This window comes from Bidens hawaiensis, unplaced genomic scaffold (assembly GCF_021521415.1).
Source record: "Bidens hawaiensis isolate Kalapana, Puna unplaced genomic scaffold, B.hawaiensis_p1.1 tig00000888_1, whole genome shotgun sequence".
Classification (NCBI taxonomy): domain Eukaryota; kingdom Viridiplantae; phylum Streptophyta; class Magnoliopsida; order Asterales; family Asteraceae; genus Bidens; species Bidens hawaiensis.
This window is the reverse complement of record NW_027491051.1, coordinates 4,078,714-4,098,212: the sequence shown is the minus strand read 5'-3', so window position 1 is coordinate 4,098,212 and position 19,499 is coordinate 4,078,714. Positions and strand designations below refer to the sequence as shown.

Here is a 19,499-nt window from a genome sequence, read left to right as displayed (position 1 = left end):
ATTTATCAAATTCAAAATTTTGTAAGATTAAATGATGTTTAAAATTGGATGGACATGTGTTAAAACAAGTAACTTAACCAAATAAACATTATACCAAAAATCCAAAATACACATTGACTTTTCATTCTTCACTTATAAACTTATAAACATTGACAATTACACACATCAAAACTTGACATGTAATCTTTAGGACATACAGTGCCAAATCCGCCAACCGCATATCTCTAAAGTGAGCCACATAGGCATCTAAAAATGAGCCACAATAAAACGTCAAAGATGAATCGGCTGAACAACAACCAGAGATTTTAATGCGAATGTTAAAAGTCGGGAAAATCCTCAAAATAAGTGTTTTATGAATACGTTTTTCAGGTTTTAGGTGTCATTTTTAACAAATTGCTAAAATATGTATTATAAACTGGCAGTGGCGAATAGTTTATGATTACACACGAGTAGTTTATATAACCAATTAAAACTTGCCACGTGTCCATAAACTAACCGTAACGACAAGTTTCACTAATCATCTACACATAACGATTAAATAAGTTTCAAGCCTCGTAATCAACGTCTACGAGTAAATAAGAAACCCTTTAGTCGTGACTAGTAGATTTTAAAACTTTACGAGACACGAGTAGTTTATCAAACTAACCACGACGATGCGTTTGTTAACCAAACACATCGAACCGGTTAGTTTTACAAAATACTAACCGAAACGGTTAGTTTAATAGGTCAACTAGTCGTTACGAGTAGATCTTGGTCAACGACTAGTGAGTATTTTATTAGTAATTAACTCGTCTCGATAAGTTTACCTGGTTTACATTACGCATACGAGTAGTTTATATGTAGTTAACTCGTCGTGACTAGTTTACATTCTCGATATGAGTATTTTATCAGTAATTAACTCGTCCAGATAAGTTTACCTGATTTACATTACCAATACGAGTAGTTTATATGTAGTTAACTCGTCATGACTAGTTTACCTTGTTTACATTCCCGATACGAGTAGTTAATTAGTAACTAACTCGTCTTGGCTAGATTGACGTAACAATCTACTCGTAAAACCGGTATTCCAATTTATTTTATAAATTTTTTTGAAATTAGTTTTTACTAATTAAAATGAACGAAAAAACACTATTACACATTGTTTTACTAAATAAACGAAAAAACACTTATTTTGGGAATTTTCCCTTTATTTTACTGGTTTCAGTTAAACATATATATTTGGTAAATTACAATCAAAACAATAAGTAAAGCTGACAAAACACCATGATGCATGAACAAATGAAAAGAAATAACGAATAACAATTATCCAGCCAGCCACAGACTCAGGTTGATGATGAGTCAGACTCAGATCAAGGGTCAGGATCTAAGCTGCAAGAACCAACAACTTTGATCGTTCCTAGACTGTAGCAGCCAACAATGTAGGACTGTCACTCTTCCAACATACAGCACTAATGAAGTAAGATCCTGGATCGTCTAGATTAGGTGTACCGAATCTATGCCATGTCAGTGGCTTTTAAATTGCCTGAAATTTCATAAAAACATTCATCACCATTTTTTCACATTATTATTATTTTATGCATAAACATAATTGGTGTCTTTCTTAGCTTATGATGACTGTATACTTCGTTTGTTTCACTACCACACGCGAGGAAATCATTGTTTACGGAGAGACCAACAAAGTTCTTCTCGTTTGTGTGACCTCTAAATGTTCAAACCTGAAATAAATTGTACGTGAAGTGTCATAAAAAAATAAAGTTGAATAAGCCAAGTGGGAAGTAGCTCACATGTTTCACGTCCCATGAGCGTAAAGTGTTGTCTGTAGATGCAGATGCCAGCTGACGTCTTCAAGGACCTTTAAAGGAAGACTACAATCACAAAAATTAATAAGAGCGTACACAGAATGAATATACAAAATAAAAAGCAGACAATGTAACCTATGATTATCAAATTCTACAGCAGCCCCTTGCTAATTAAGCACATGAATGGTCCATTCAATATTTTCACAAAACTATAGGGAACGCATCATCATCCTCAAAATAATTAAGAAGCAACACATAATTTAGTATCAGCCTTAAAACACAGTTGGAACTGAACCGTTTGAGATTAAAAAAACACACACACAATCCGACCTGATTCGTTTGAGATAAAGCACAATCCGAGCTGACCCGTTTGAGATAAAATAAATAAAAAAATCTGAATGACTTGTTAGGCAAAAAAATGATATGACATGCTCTCGAAACAAAACTTATTACCTGCTCAGCAATTTGGCCTACAAATATACTCCTATAAAAGCCACCTGTCCAAGTTTTGTAGATGAATGTAATTATATGTATAATCAAAACTATTAGCTACCAAAATAAAGATTACTTGTGAATAACATTAAGTGTATAGGCCTCTACTTGGTCACGCTTTCTTCTACACGACGAAGCTGAAATAGAAGCGTAACTAAATTAAACAACAATTTAACAGTTATCAGCGCGCATCACAACTCATAATCAATGTTAGAATTTCACCAAGTCAGTATGTTACGGTTTACAAAACTCGTAATTAAAAGATTTACATCGATAGGCTATATGAACAGCTTGCATCATAACCCACATGTTGTACACGAACTTATCGAATATAAAATCAGATGTATTTAGGGTTTCAGAGTCAAGTTTATAAAATTACAAGAGACCTAATTGTAATGTAGATGCTTAAAAAAATAATAACCAAAGAACGCTTGAATGTAGGTTTTGGTTTGAGATCCTGTTCTTTGGAGAAGGCGAATGGATCGTATCCAGCTTCTTTATCTCGTAATTTTGCCTTTTTATTGCGAATCGTAGAGATGGAAATGCACATATCGTACCTAGAAATAGTAATGTAAACGTGCTAGCCATACGGACTAACAGACAGTTACAGCAGCTATGAACCAAAATGTTTTACACAGTTCATGTGATTTTAATTAGTAAAAGGTCCACTTATTTGTTTTTCCTTGATTTTAAAATCTTTACTGTAAGAGAAAATCATTTCACATAATAATAATACAAACATGGCCTTATAAGATTACACCAAATTTTCCACAAACTTGCTCAAAACTTCATCATGCAATAATGATCTTAATCTTTTTGATGGAGGCATCACATCTTATTTTTTATTACCAGAATACAAAAGCACCACACAAACTGTAAAACCTTTTTTCATAAAAGCAACAAATAAGTCACAAAAACCATACAAAAATTAGAAGCAAATGAAACATCATTGTCTCTACTAAGATAGAAAACACTATTGTTTATGGGGAAAAGAACTCCCATAATTCTTGGTACAGTCATCCTTTATATTAAAGTTCTTCAGAGTGACAATGACGCTAATCCGTTCACAAACAAGGGAAGTTCAACCGCAGCCATTATATCATCTATTTCTAATTTCACCACATGATTTATCTGGTTATACGAAGCCACCGCCTTAAGATTAGCTACAATCTGATCAGCACGAGACGCACCCATTACAATGGAGGTTACTTTTGCATCGCTTAAGCAATAACCGATGGCAAGTTCTGCCACCGTCATCATGTGCCTGCTAGCAATACTTATCAGCTTTTTCATGGCATACCGTGTGTTTGCTGTTAAGGGACTACCACGGGGAGTCTGCATAACAGTTTAACATAAGTTAGCTAAACAAACCAATAATTAATATAATTTTAACTAAATAAAAACTGAAACCATGTTCTTTCATAATTAACTTGAATATATATTTGTTAACAATAATAATAGTGTTTGAATGTGCTTATGTTGCTTTAGTTGTATTAACAGATAATAAGTTATCAAAGTATTTTAAAATCCTAATTATTTGGATAATTGATATATAAAAATAACCAAAAAGGCATACTTTTATATTCTTAAGAGTATAAATTTATGAATATGATTAAAACAAGAATCTTCGGACTGTTTTTTATGGTACATTACATTAGGTTTAGGGATTTGTTTATAATTCTGTTGCAATACTAGCGAGAAGCACAGGGGTATATTGGTAATTATACCTTCGGAAATAAAAAAGACCAAAAAGGAAGAAATATCACACATGCTTGATCATATTTATGTTATTTGGTTTTTTGTACAGAATAGATGCACAGTTTGTGGTATTGAGTGTATGTTTTGAAACTGTAATTCATAATCAGGTTAGAATCAAGCCGAGCTTTGGCCCGTTTAAGGTACTAAACAAGCTGGGGCCGAGAATAGGTTCGTTTAAGCTTTTTCTCAAAATAAATAAAAGTAATAAAAGAATGTGAATTAAATCTTAAATAGTAAACGAACCGAGCCCAAGCTTGAAAATCAACTCACGAGTCGAGCTCGAAACGCTTGAGCCTGAGCCCTCGTAAGTCAAAACGAGCCAAGCTCGTTTATCACAACATGTATTCTTTTTTCTAGTTTTACTAAAAGGGTATTTTATATTCTTTTGTTTTAGTTTTAGTTTTACTTTTTTTAGTGGTTTTTTTGTGCTTATTTAACTTTATTGACTACTATGATATTGCGACCATAACCATTATTAGTTAATTTGGATTACCGGATTCCGCAGGAAATAGCGGCTGTTGGCGGACGGGTAGGTCATGTATTTTGCACTCCACATGCCTCCGTTGAGCGGGCTATGTGTGATGACAGATAGCCCGAGCTCTTCACACTTTTGCGGGTAGGAGGACTCGATCTACAGTAGTGAAAATTATATTAATATATATGAGAAAAAAAAAGTTGTTAACAATTATACCCATGATCTACTAGAGATACTGTAAGGAACCGTTGCTAAAATAGGTTTTATGAGATTGAGTTTGTCGGCTACTACACATGCATCCATGATTTTGAATATATCCCACTCGAACACCCCCCAGTGTAACGCGTGTCCCTTGTTGATAACACTGTTCATCGCCCACACAATTTCTTCGACCGACATTACCACCAGTTCATCATTTATGTATTCGGGAAAATCACATATCATTATATCTACATATTCCAAACCAAGCCGTTTTACCGACTCTTCTGCAGTCTGAATGATAAACTTTTTAAGATGTAAATGGCTGATCAGGTTGCAGCAGGTTGAGATCGACGGATATCCTGGTTGTAATTATAAAATCAGAAGCGTTTCGGCTTCTTCGTGACATTGATTGGAACCAGTGTGCAGGAAATTGATCCCGCCTCGGCGGCATGCCCTGAGTAACTCTTTAGCTTTATCCTTACTTTGGACGAATCTCCAACCAAATGTTAATTCCGTACCATATGATACAACCGAAACCCTCAATCCGGTGGAACCCAACCATTTATATTCCATTGTTTGCGGTGGTGGCGAGAAAATCCGGCGAGGGTTGCGGTGATGAGAAATCTGGCGGATGTATAGAATATTATAATGTTTCTTATTTGGGATTAATCCTTTGAAATCTACATAGTTTACAATATGACCCCTCTATGTATTAAAATTGAAAAATAACTTATTATAGATATTATGTTTGAATTTGAATGATAATGTAAATTGAATATATTGTCTATATCTATATTACACTAGTTTGATCCTCCCGTGTTACGGGGTTTATTCGAGTTTTTGTTTTAATCGTTTTGCTATTTTATGATGATATATTTTATTTTTTAACATAGTTTTGTTTTAATTTAATACATATATATATATTAGTTTGTTATTATTTTTTTTAGCGTTTGAGTTTTTTCAATTGAGATGTTTAGGTTTTTTAGATCTTTAACGAACAAAAATAAACGGACACGAGCATGTTGATTTTTTTAAATGAACTAACATGAACACAAATATTTGTCCAATAAAAAAAGAGACGTTGATGTACTTGACAATGGTGGGTAGTATCAGAAGATAAGAAGATAACCGGCGATGGATATGATATATCAGTAACAGAGAATATGTAAAAGAGATAAATTAAATTAGGGTTTAATGATAAAAATGTTTACCAATAAATGAGATCTTATAACCCATTTGAGGGCTATAGGGTTGGTAAGACTCATAACCCGTGGAAATTATTCTTTGATGATTAAGGGGTTATTTCACAAATAAATGAGATGTTATAACCCGTTTAGGAGTTATACAGGTTTGGTGAGACCCATGACCCGCAAAAATTATTTTTTTATTATGAGAGAGTTTTATAAATAAATGAAATGTTATAACCCATTTAAAGACTATATGGGTTTGGTGAGACCCATACCCGCGAATTCGGTCAAATGCATGAGAAGCCTCCATTTAGGAATCAAGAAATCTAGTGGCTCTAGAGAATGGGGGAAACAACCTGAGAGCGACACGTAGGATTTTATGGTAAGCAATTATATAGATAGTTAGATTAATTATCAAGCATAAGTGTTGGACGAAAGAGTCATTTCATAATCACATGTTAAGGGCGAAAAGGACAATTCATAATTGGGTACAAAAAGTAATTTGTCAACACCTCAATTCATTGTTAAAGCTTTTGATACAACTTAACGAAGCTTATCTATTTGTGAAATTACTCTTCCATCCCTTGGTATACAAAAGGTTTATCTTTACATAATTCGTTCAATCAATTCATGTTAATGAATCATTTTCAGAGAACCTTTTTACTTGACTTGGGCGACTTCGTTGCTTCATTCAACTTCCATGCTACCTATTCAATTCTCATCAGTTACAATCTCACAAACACATCATTAAAGAAATCAGACGACTGATTTACCTATCATTGAAGACATATCTCATTAGTTATTCATCTTCGCCGGTATAAGTACATAGATTGAATTCGGTGTTCCATATCCCCCAATCCATTTCAATTGAATTCGATTTTAAGCCCCCTGATTGATAGATTCCGCTCGAATGCAAGACACTGAATTCAATGCTTTATCACATGGTATACTTACATCATATATATTATCTTGTTTTTTTGTTTTGAATGCTAATGTGTATTTTGGAATTTGTTTTAGGCTCAGGTGCCCAGACAACATCTCTATACCATTGAATTGTCATCTTCTTTTGAGCCTACTGATGCTATATTTATTGCACGACTTTCTTTTTTCTTTTTTCCTTTGTAGGGTTTTAAACAAGAGTTTTTTGCTTTAGATATGAGTATTTATATGGTATGTGAGACAACGTTTGTATTGACGTGTATGGGTGGAAAATTTGGGGCTTGTGCCTTCCTGATTTCATTTTTTGTTGCTATGGCTAATGTGCTTAGAGTCTAGAAGGCTTTGTGGAATTCCATGCTTTCATGTATCTTGTCGTGTACTACCGCTACAGGTGATTATTGAAACTTATATTTTGTGTTTTCTTCTAAGATTAAAACTTACACAGTATAATTGTATTGAAATTGCAGGCTCTCATGTTTCTATCGTTGTTGTTACATAAAACTAGGTGATGTGTCATCAAACCTAATTGTGCTTCCTTTTCATTTTATTAATTGATTTAACTTTATGGCAAGTTGTTTGATGGTGCAACATTTACGGTTAGAGACATAGAGGTGAACTGTATACAAGATGGCATGTATAGAAGCGGCTTCATTAACGCCTTGTTCTTGAGTTTTTTAACCAATGAAAGAAAAAGAAAGGAGAGGGAAGGATGAGAAAGAGAAGGGAATGGAAGGAATTTTTTTTAATTAAGTGTGTTCTTGAGTTGGAAGGAAATTAGAGGAAAGGAAAGGATAACTATGTTAAAAAATAGTTATCCTTAGTAATCATCCCATTTTTGGGAGATTAATTTAATCCTTCCTAACTCCTCCTATTCCTTTCCTTTCCATCCTAAAAAAAAACTCAGGAACACCCATTTTTTAACTATCCTTAGTTTCCTTTCCTTTCTCTCCTTTAAAAAAACTCAAGAACATGGCCTTAAGTCGTTTCGCCCAACCCTGAAAAGGCTCAATGGTGTCAATCTGTCATCACTTTAAATGTTTTATTTTAATATTCTTTCCTACTATGTAATAAGTTTGTGATGTTTATGTCTGGTTTTATAGGGTTTTTGATCTTTTAGCTCCATACCATATGTGGTGCCCATGTAAGAGTTTATTCTACCAAGGGCTTGTCAATTTTTTTTCTATAACCGTTGCTTACTATTGGTAGAACATTGCAGAAGGTTGATTCTTTGGATGATTTGAGTAAAATGCTACACAAAGATGAGTTTACCAGGAGCGTACCGGGAAGCCCAGGCTTGCTATTTTTTGGAAAGATGAATTGTAAGGATTATAATATCAGTATGTATGTATGTATGTATGTATGCATGCATGAATTTTATTGTTCGCTAAATATATAGCATTCTTGATATTAGATTCTCTCCTACATGAGGACAACATTAAGTTCAAATGGTTTGGTATTCGTGGCAATGTTGCTTAGTTTTGAGTTCAAGAATATAAAAAAGCTATATAAATATTATTTGTTTAGAGGCTATTACAGAGTATGATTTATTTTATGTGATTTTAATTTTGAGTAGTCAAATTTAGAATTACCTTTCAGTATGATGATATGTGAATCCACTAAAACTTGTGAGTTTCAAATTTATTTTGATTATTAATAATACATAGCTTAAGGCTTTCCTGAACACACAGATGAATTGGAACAAGAAACAAATTGATGATTGTCTTGGACTCGTGACAAGGCTGCTGAAAATATTGTTGCCGATCTTTACTCAATAATGCTAGTGGATTTTTGTAATGTTTTGGTATGTACAAACACAACCTTGAATCTTTATGAGCACTTAACAATTTAACATACTTTTTAGATGTATGCCGGCGTGACATCATTTACATAGCAACCAATATCAATGTGGTAATGATACATATGTCTAAACAGGACGTAAAGGTTTTAATTTAAGCTTTGAATATTATTGGGAAAGTTACTTTATATGTCTAAACAGGAAGGCGGCTGTTGCAGCAATGGCTCATGGATATATCCCGTCAAACCTTGTACAACATAAGACTAAACCAAAATAAAAAAAACCATCTTAGCACAATCTTATATGGATATTAAGCAACATTCAACAATCAAAAAAATCCAAATTATATCATATATATACAACAAAATAACTAACATCACACAATTGGATTTTTAGTCACTAACAAATCCTAAACAACACACATTGTACTGATTAGGTACCGAACCGAACATTTTTGATAGTGGTACCAAGTTTTTAGGAACTTCGGGACCGGTCTTGGTCGGTACCGGGCTCATCTCTAAAAGAAAGCGTAAGGGGTTAGTTGCTTATTACTAGGCCTGTAAACGAACCGAACGTTCGGTGAATTGTTCGTGAACTGTTCGGCGGGAAGTTCGTTTATGTTTGTTTATTTAATAAACGAACGAACATGAACACAAAATTTGTGTTCGTTTAATTAAATGAACGAACATGAACACGTGTTCCGTTCGTTCATTTATGTTCATGAACGTTCGTTTATGTTCGTTTATGTATTAGTAGAAAATAATTAAATATTATCTGGATATATCATCTACTTAAATGTTTTATATATGTTAATTTGTGTCGTTTATGTGTTTTCATTTAAGTTTATTTATGTTTTGTTTGTGTTCATTCACATTGGTTCATATATGTTTATTTTTGTTCATTTATCTTTATTTAGTTATGTTTGTTTAGATTTTAAACAAACGAACACAGATGTCCATTTTTAAATAAACCCACATGAACAGAAATATTTGTTCGATTAATTATAAAGTTAAATGAACGAACATGTATATGCCCTTGTTCGTGTTCATTCGATTCGTTTACGGGCTTTTAATATTCACATTGATGAGTACATCGATCTTATTAGCCTCTACCAATTTTATTTGTGTTTGTTTGTGTTCATGAACCGTTCGCGAACACATTAATTTCCTTAATGAACGAACACGAACATAAAATCTCGTTCGGTAAGTGTTCGTGAACCGTTCGTGAACACAATATTTTCTTAACGAACGAACATGAACAAGGCCTTGATCGTGTTCGATCGGTCCGTTTACAGCCCTACTTATTACTCATAGTTGTAGGTGTTAAGATGTGTGGCTTATTTGGGTTGTTAATGGTGGTTGATGATACCTAATCAGTACAAGAGTTCATATTCTAGTTAGTTAGATTCATATTTCTAATTTTACAACAAGCTAGATAAGTGGATATGAGAGCTTAGCTTACTTTTCTGAAACTCTATAACATGTCGTGTTAATAGCTAGTTGTAAATGGTGATGCTCAATAAGACACCACTGAAGGCTTGCTAGGCGTATCCTTATAAACCTCATGCTTGATGGTGAATCCGTCTATAAAATAAACTTGCAAAGTAACTATGTATCAGATTTATAACCATTGTTGTTTGTATATCAAACATTGCTTATAACAAAATATGACTTTTTAATAATACAAATATGCATTTCAAAATTAAAGAATATTGTAGCACCAGTTTGTTAAAGGCGATGACTTAGACAGCAACAAGAAAAGAGAAGTATGGTGGTGCCAAACTATATGACAAATGAGTTCTAAGTGATATGTGGTGTAAAACAATGAATTTATATAGACATAAGCGGCCTAAAGAAATGAAAAAAAAATTCATATTGTATTCCCTTGTACGGTTGAACTTTTAATGTTGGAAAACATTATTTCACCTTTTACCTAAAAAAAAAAGAATGTGTCTTATTTGCTATGTGATATATCATCTTTAATTGACTTACATATGGATATATTTTGTTTTTTTAGTTGTTGAAAGGATATTTAAGCCCTAAAGCCAAGTAGAAACCAATGATATAAAGAAACATGCATATGTTATATTTTTGGACTCGTTAATGTCAATTTGAACTTGCTTCGGTAACAAAACGGTCATCGGTTTGATATTATGACCGACTTCAATTAATTAAGTCGCAGTGAACAGTTTGGTTTGCGTTTCATATAAAAAATCAGACCATAAGACTTGATTATTATTTTTTTAAGTACTTTATGATAGATATATTTATTAATTTATTTTAGCTTTGTAACTATCTTTTTAAGTGTAATTATTTCAATATTAAGAACACGTTCCATAATTTAGTTGAAAACATAAGACCAAATTTATAATTTACTCTATGGAAAAAAACTAAATATTGGTCTTGGGATTCAAGTTACTTCTGTGATAAATAAAAAATAAAAAATTATGGGTTTCAGGTTGGGTTGGACGTTTTCTCACACATAATAGTTTTCTCAATGACTCTTGAGAGTTGAATAGATCATTAGAGGATTCAATAACACGTCAGTGATTTAAATAGTGTTATAAAAATAGCTATTTAATCATTTTTACATCAAAAAGTTGCTTTTTAACTACTTAATGTAAAATCCAGTTGTCAAACATTAAATCTTAGCCCCATCCCATTTGGTGTACCGCTAGAGCAGTAAGACTTGTCGTTTTCACCGCTAAAGCATGCATTTAACTGAGTTGTCATATATTAAAGTTTGTACCGCTAAAGCAGTAAGGCTTGTCGTTTTTTACTTTAAATTTGAATTAAGTGTACCGCTTTTGGTTTTTTACTTTAAATTTAAATCAAGTTGCGGTTCATGTTTGTACATGCATGTATTTAATTGTTTTTACTTTTTTTAACATTTTTTGTCTTAAGTGAGACTAAACACAAAATAACAAAGTCTTTTTGTATACTAAATATAGTTATTTTTTACCTTTTAATTTTTAAAGTATTTGAAATATTCAATAACTAAAAGGTAATTATAGTTTAAGATTCAATATTCAAGATAACTAAATAAACAAGCATATATAATTATATATAAAATAAATTAAAAATATTTAATTCGAATCAAACTAAACGGATCTTTGCTCGTTGCTTGGCTCGTTTAAACAAAGTTTATTCGGTCGTTAAACGTGGTTCTCGCAACGACGAGTCAACACGAATTTGGTAGGAACTAAACCCAAAAATAGTTCCATCAAGTTATCATATATATAACACTAGGTTAGCTACCCGCACGGGTTAGCATAAGTAAATTAGTTAAATAATAACACAACGTGAAATAAAAAAATATGTTCAAAAGAAATAAAGATATATTATATGATAGAATAAATTACGGATAACACAATATAGAAATAAAAAGTCGTTTAAAAATTCATAAATCTCTAAATATTTCTTTATACATAATATTTTTAGTTTTAGTTGTAATTTTACTTTCTATATCAAAACTTAGTATTTCCACATTTTTCTGTTTTTAACTCTAGATAATGCAACACATAACTGAGCATGAGTTAAAATAAATTGTCTCAAAAACAAAATAATCATCTATAATTATTGACCTTATCTTTTATTAATCTTCATTACAAAACAAAATTAAAGTGAAAATTTCATTCTTTGAAATTAATCATTTTATCTAAAGATATAGGATTTTTTTTAAGAATAAAAGTGGGAGTTCCAATATTACTTCCGGATATGATTACGGCTTCTATAACACAGTTATCATGCTGTACTTTCACATATAGTTTAGTTTCATTGAACATGCCAATTTGCTAGTTTAATTTTAAGCAATATCAGCTTTTAGGACCAACCTATAACTTGACAACCTTATATTTTGAGTTAATTTAAACATCAGGAAACTAATATTTTCTTGTAACGTATCATTTTATGGCTAATAGATACCATCTGAAGAATGGTAATATTTTTCATCTCCCAGAAACATGGATAGCAAACGTTTGCTGATTTTTAAGGTTGGCCTCATTTTTTGGTGCAAGTATAACTCGCTCAATAAGAAATATATATATATATTTGAAGTCTTCAATAATATAAGGATATACAAAGTCAATTTATCTATGATTAATAGTGTGTTAATGTCTAAAATTTGTATTCTAAATATAAAAAGTTGTCTTATCCACCTGAAAACCAAAACATGTAGTCCAGTGTTTATATTTTTGTGGATTTTTAAGATATTGAACTTAACATAAATGACATGTTGATTAAATAGTCAATTAAAAAAAGTTATAAATAGTTACTTTCTTAAACCAACCCGTGGAACGAAACTCATTAAAACCATAAATTGTTTTGACCCGAACCATATTTGATACTTTAACCGGTTAAAGAAACCCGCATGTTTAAGTTACACAAACACTAAGAATACATCAATAGAGAATTTGTCTTTCCAAGGTTGAAAGAAAAAGACTTGTAACTTAGTAAATAATCATATATATTTAATAAGTTAAATATTTATATAAAACAAAATAACAAATTTATGTTGGTATTAAAATTTTTAAATCAAGAAAGAATTATTAAAAAGAGAAAATGAAAGATTAAAAAGTAAAAAAAATGAAAAAAAAAATAGTGATAAGAAAGAGAAATGTCAAATGTATTTAATATGAGAGGTACATGAGGGAAATTTTTGTAAGAATCACTTTGATGATGACATGTGTCACTTAAAGAGTTTCATTTATTATATAGTATAGATTTATCACATTGATTTAGAATTGTTGATATTTTTGTTCTTTTTTTGTGGGTATGAAATAAATTACATTTGTAGGAATGGGGTGACCGGTCAATGCCCTCGGGGCAGCTCAGGTATATCACTACATCATCAAATAATATATTTGACTTGTTTTATCAAGTAATATATATTCATTACGTTAAATAAAAATTATACTATTTATATAAATAGTAGACTTGTTTAGGCTTGCAAGCCTAGCCAACCTCAGTGTATGAAGCTCATATTCGTTTATTAAACGAGCTTATATGAGGCCCGAGCTTGTTTAAATTTGCCACGATTTGAGCTTTTAGCGAGCCAATCTCGAGTAACTTATAAGTGACGATCAGCTTGCCTCATTTAAAAACATTTACCTAAAAGTTAATGGGTTAAGGCTTGACCAATGTGTGTTTTAATGCCTACAACCTCTTAAATAGTATTAGTAATATTCAATGATTAAGATTGTTAATACTTTATTATATAACTACCATGTTAATTAACTATAAAATTGTAAAATATTACTTATGGCAGTCTCCGTGGGGTATGGCAAGTGGAGCCATCGCGGGTCACCTTCTAGCAACGTCTATAGCAGCAGTCGGGGGCGCGTTTCTTGCCAATTACATATCTGAGAAACTGGTACTTCTTTATGTTGACTCGGTCAAACTCATTTCAGGATATTACTTGGAATCTGTCAGGTCGGGTATATAGGCGGAGTCTTGTTCTTACTTTTCGCAGTCGCCACGTTTTTGGGGGTATTTTAAGGTATGGTGATTATTTATGAAATGTAAGTTAGATATTTAATTTGTTGCATATTGAGTGTAAAATAAACATTTGAATGTTGTTAAATGTGAGAAGTGGAGCTAATGTAAAGAACCAAAGAGGTGAAATTTGTTATGCATTAGTTTGATTTTACAGCTTATGTTATTTTATTTTTTTCTTAAATATTTCTTTAGTTAAACACTATAATACAAAATCGCTATTATTATATAATTTAAGTAAATGGTTATTCTAATCTAATTATTTTCCTGTTGATATTTAATGTTTTATCGTTACGGGGTTGTTTTAAATTACTTTTTTTTTAATATTTATATATTTTTTTGGAGTTTAATTTTATTTATTGTAAGAAAATTTATAATACACTTAGAGTTTTTATAAAAGGGTTCACAAATAACTAAGATGTTATAACCTGGTTTAAAAGTTATCTAGGTTTGGTGAGACCCAAGACTCGTTTATTTTTTTTTACCATAAATTTAGTTATTAATTATAAATAATATCTTTTTAAAAAAAATCATATAATAATTTTTTGTATATCCTATTTTTATATGATTTTTCACATCAATAATTTGGTGAGAATAATTTTTAATTTAATAAGATGTTATAACCCATTTAAGGAATATATAGGTTTGGTAATACTCATACCCGTGAATTCGGGTTAAATGCATAAGAAGTCTACATTTAAAAATCAAGCAAATCTGGTGACTCTAAAAAAGGGAGAAGTGACCACATGACACATAAGATTTTTATATTTTCGTTTATATATATTATAGATAAGATTAAAATGCATGATCGGTGCCACAAAAGAGACCAATATATGTAACGTTTTCTCTTTTGGCTTTGAAAGCATGTGTTTTTCTTTTTTTAAAACCTTTACAGGCCCATTAATTTTTTCTAAAGGTGATAATTTTTTTTTCAAACGTTCATCAAATTTACATAGTAAGTACATGTATGTGAAGATTCTTGATTTTGTTGTATGCAACTGTCCTAATTGATTTGGTTTAGGTCCCCCTTATACATATTATCCCGATCTTTACTTTTTTGTTTTTAAACCAATAATAATTGTTCCATTATACTAAATTAATGTTTGTTTTCATTGGACCTAGTTAAATAAACAGTTTGAACTGGGGTCCAATGAAAAAAAAAATGATGTGAAAGTTAGAATCAGTGACAGTTATTTTCAAAACTGAGATTATTATCGGATAACTGCATTAAGTTGAGATTATTAAAACCCAAATTTTCTATTATTTATCAAATTCAAAATTCTGTAAGATTAAAGGATGTTAAAAATTGGATAGACATGTGTTAGAAAACTAACTTAACCAAATAAACATTATACCGAAAATTCAAAATACACATTGACTCTTCATTTTTCACTTATAAACCTTAACAATTACGCACATCAAAACTTGACATTATGTAATCTTTAGGACATAAAGTGCAAAATCCGCTGACCGCATATATCTAAAAGTGAGCCGCACAGACATCTAAAAATGAGCCATATTAAAATGTCAAAGATGAACCGTCCGAACAACCACCAACGATTTTCACACTCTAAAAAGAGAACTTCACCCATGCCTCTTATAATGCCCGCGCGTCTTAGTTATATCAGTTCTTTTCTGAATTTGTGCAACCGGTATTTTTCACACTCGGTGCTTATTCTTGATAGGTGTGAAGTTGCTAATGATTTATTCCGTGATGAATGGTCTTAAGTCGTAACTCATAAGTAAAAACCCAAAAAATCAATTTTTATTTATTTATATATTTGTTTTACAAATTTTCATTCTTTGTTAGAAAATGAAAATAAAAAAATGAATTGCATGCGCAGATTAGCGACTAGCATAAGCGCAGGTTAGACACAAGCACCAGTTTTGTCAAAACCTCAGCTATGTGCAACAAAATCTCCAACTGAAGTATTATTATTTCGGTGAAGAAGAAGAAGAAGAAGAAGAAGGATGACTGAGGCGGCGATAAGGAATAAGCCAGGGATGGCGAGCGTGAAAGACATGCCTCTCCTCCAAGACGGTCCTCCTCCCGGCGGTTTCGCTCCGGTTCGTTACGCACGACGGATCCCCTCCAAGGGCCCCAGCGCCGTCGCCATATTTCTTGCGGCTTTTGGCGCCTTCTCTTGGGGCATGTATCAGGTCGGCAAGGGCAATAAGATCCGTAGGTAACTAACCTTTCTTTCTACTAACCCTACCTACCCTAGGGTTTGTATTGTTATTATTATTATTATTAGTTAACTTATTTTTCGATTCAAGTTAGGGCTTATTTTATTTCATTGTTGAATTGGAAGCTTAGTTAGTTTGAAACGTAAATGTTTTGAGATCCAATCGGTTTAGAATTTTAGATCTTAGCTGGAGGCTATGATTGATCTTCATTATCTTATTTTGTTGATAATTTGTGTATTTGAATTTGCTAGTCTGGAAATTGTTATTTATTCTTTTCGTTTATGCACACTGTTATTTTGACATCTTTCTTGGAAACCTGACTGAAATGATAAACAGTCTCGATCGTCTATTTGGCTTTTGTTGCCAACTAGTAAAAGGGGTGCAGGTACCATGACTTTGCATAAATGTTTTTAACTTCGGTTTTGTATAACAAGTTATTAGTCAATTCAATTTGTGATTGAACTTAAGGTTTATTCGATTTCCGAAATTTTGTTTAAAGCGGAAATGTATGACATCTGCTAGAATTGTAGAAGTTGGAATCGGTTTGATTTGACAGTCCTGATTGATGTATTTGATCTAAAGTAGAGTAAATTTGAACTTTACTCTGCACATAATGTTTCTGCGTTTGCATTTGGTAGTCTATATAACAATGCAGTGATCACAGAGTTCACTTGATGAGTCTACTGTTATCATTGACATATTTCTTGGAAACCTGAAATGATAAACAGTCCCAATCGTCTAATCTTAGTTTTAAAAAGCGAGAATTGCACAAAAGAGACGGGCTCTAAAATCGAAGTGCAAAAGCGTACTGATTTCCGTACGTGAGGCGCAAGGTTTTTATATATTTAAAAAATTATCTCACAGTTTTTTAGCATCCCCTACCCAATATTTAGCTATAAATAAGCTTTATATAGGATTTTGTATATAAATTACCTACATGTACAACCTAAAAAGCATGCTGTAAAACAGTCTGAAGCATAAAAATGACTGCGTACAAAAAGCGTGTACCTCAGGTGCGCTTTTTTTGCCCAAAAATTGAGCCTCACTTGCGCTTTTTGTACTTTGGTCACCTTGTGTGGGACTGTAGGAAAAAGTGACAAGGTGATGTCGCTTTGCGTTTTTTTTGCGCTTGAAATTCGCTTTTAAAAGTCTGGCGATTAATTGGCTTATGATGGTAAGTAGTAGTTACAAAACGGGTGCAGATACCATGATAATATTAGGACTTTGCTTAATGCTTGGCTTTGTTGATAGGCATTGAACTTGTAACATATGTGTGTTGATCTGGATATTGCAGTCTAAAGAGTTACAGTTGACTTCATAACAGGGATAGTTATCACAAACACATAACTTGGTTCTTCATGAAATGGTCTGTTTCCGATATTGGCAAATAAATGGTTTCCACTTCATAGAAAACAAGACCTTGTAGTGTATATAGCAAAAACTTGAAAAAAAAATCAGTTCCATACTCACAAGCCTTTTGTTTCTCGTCTAGTTATTATTCTGTTAAATTAGAAGCACTTGGTGTTACGTTTGATTTTGTTTAGGTTAAAAATTTTGATCAGCTGTTAACCTGTAACAGTCCTCAAAATGATCTTAACTTTAGGGATAAGAATTTGGTCTATACTATGGAAACATGCCCATATTATTATTGTTTGCAACTGCAGCCAGGAAACGAGAATGTATCGTGATGGTTTAGTGTATCTTGAATATATGATACCAAAAGATGTAAAGTTTGCTTTTTTATGGACTAACTAACAATTACTAATTACATATTACAAAATGAAAAATGCGAGGTTTGAGTAAGTACTGAAATGTTACAAGACTGAACAAAGTTTACTTATGAACAATAGAACAACAATATTGATTTGAAACTATTATTAAGTTGTAGGAATGTTTTGTTTTAGGACCAGTTTTTTTGGGATGTAATAACTGGTCTTAAACACAACTGAAGGACCGGGCCAAATTTGACTCTTCAAATTTCAGTTCCAGCTGTCTTAGTTGTGATTCACTTTGGGCCCGGTTCTTTTGCCTTCTAGTTTACTACTGATTATCTATTCAGGTTTCTACATTTGACTAGTCTTCATGAACAATAGCTACAATCATTGTATAACACGACCTGTATTGTTTAGGGCAATAAAGGAGGAAAAGTATGTTGCGCGGAGGGCTATTTTGCCCATGCTTCAAGCTGAAGAGGATGAAAGGTAAGCACAGATATATTATTGGGTTAATATTTTAGTACCATAACCTTTTTTCAACCTAATGTTTAGGATAATGAAGTCCTTTCAACTTGTATTATAAAGTACACGAAAAGTAACCTTTTTTATTTTATATGTTAAGATTTATAAAACTTGTTTAAAATGTACATATTTGTGCTTTTTTAAACAATTACTTGTTAACTCTTAAAATGGTCAAAATTTGATAAATTGACGTGTTTTAAGTTCGACTGCTTTAAATTTACAAGTTATTATTTAAATTTTTAGAAGTACATGCATTTTGGAGTTTGGATAAGTTTAGGGACTTTAATATACAAAAAAGTTTAGTGATGTTTTCGTTTATATTTTGCAAGTTAAAGAACCTTAATATAACAAAACTAGGTTTAGGGACTTTTTTGTTCAATATAAAAAAGTATGTTGCTTTTATTATGGTATTAACCTTTCATTATTTGGCAAATAATTAGCTTCAATACTTGTTTTAGATTTGTGAAAGAATGGAAGAAATATTTGGAGGAAGAGGCTCGGATAATGAAAGATGTGCCTGGGTGGAAAGTCGGTGAAAGTGTTTATCATTCAGGAAGATGGATGCCTCCTGCAACAGGTGAGTTGCGACCCGAGGTTTGGTAAAACTATTGATGGATGACCCATGAGTGGTTAAGTTCATGTCACAAGGGAAAAGACTATTTGTAAAATAAATCCACAACAATATGTGGTATGATAATGTGTCAATCTTCTTGTTAAGACATTTTTTGCGTTTGTACTTTATCCTTGTTATATTTATAAAATCTTGATGCTACTCTCAAAGCAAGGAAGTAACCGCGAGTGTTAAAGGTGGTATATGGTGTGATAGGTCATCACCAAATAAATCACAAATGTACAAAAACCACCACTATAAACGAACACATGTTGTATGTTGTTAACTGAAGCGCCCTGTATATGTAGTACACAACGACCAAAAAGA

At 32.0% G+C, this 19,499-nt stretch overlaps 2 protein-coding genes across 2 annotated transcripts; one reads left to right on the top strand and one right to left on the bottom strand.

Annotated features, from left to right (window-relative positions):
* Positions 1-3,329: 3,329 nt before the first annotated feature.
* On the bottom strand, positions 3,330-4,968 carry LOC143543856 (uncharacterized). Its single transcript, XM_077036087.1, has 3 exons — positions 4,741-4,968; positions 4,543-4,680; positions 3,330-3,626 (listed from the first exon to the last, which is right to left on the bottom strand). Exons 1-3 carry the CDS (start codon positions 4,966-4,968, stop codon positions 3,330-3,332), a joined length of 663 nt encoding a protein of 220 aa, XP_076892202.1.
* Positions 4,969-16,066: 11,098 nt separating this feature from the next.
* Positions 16,067-19,287, top strand: LOC143544554 (NADH dehydrogenase [ubiquinone] 1 alpha subcomplex subunit 13-A-like). The gene is made up of 3 exons (XM_077036639.1): positions 16,067-16,324; positions 18,455-18,526; positions 19,021-19,287. Exons 1-3 carry the CDS (start codon positions 16,110-16,112, stop codon positions 19,163-19,165), a joined length of 432 nt encoding a protein of 143 aa, XP_076892754.1. The 5' UTR covers positions 16,067-16,109; the 3' UTR covers positions 19,166-19,287.
* Positions 19,288-19,499: the final 212 nt, after the last annotated feature.

Excerpts from the sequence above, each read along its gene's own strand:
- LOC143543856 (XM_077036087.1), bottom strand. The coding sequence starts at position 4,968 with ATGATATGTGATTTTCCCGAATACATAAATGATGAACTGGTGGTAATG. Across the intron at positions 4,681-4,740 it reads GTATCTCTAGTAGATCATGG|ATCGAGTCCTCCTACCCGCA; the intron begins GTATAATTGTTA and ends TCACTACTGTAG. Across the intron at positions 3,627-4,542 it reads GCTATTTCCTGCGGAATCCG|ACTCCCCGTGGTAGTCCCTT; the intron begins GTAATCCAAATT and ends ACTGTTATGCAG.
- LOC143544554 (XM_077036639.1), top strand. The coding sequence starts at position 16,110 with ATGACTGAGGCGGCGATAAGGAATAAGCCAGGGATGGCGAGCGTGAAA. Across the intron at positions 16,325-18,454 it reads AAGGGCAATAAGATCCGTAG|GGCAATAAAGGAGGAAAAGT; the intron begins GTAACTAACCTT and ends TGTATTGTTTAG. Across the intron at positions 18,527-19,020 it reads CAAGCTGAAGAGGATGAAAG|ATTTGTGAAAGAATGGAAGA; the intron begins GTAAGCACAGAT and ends TACTTGTTTTAG.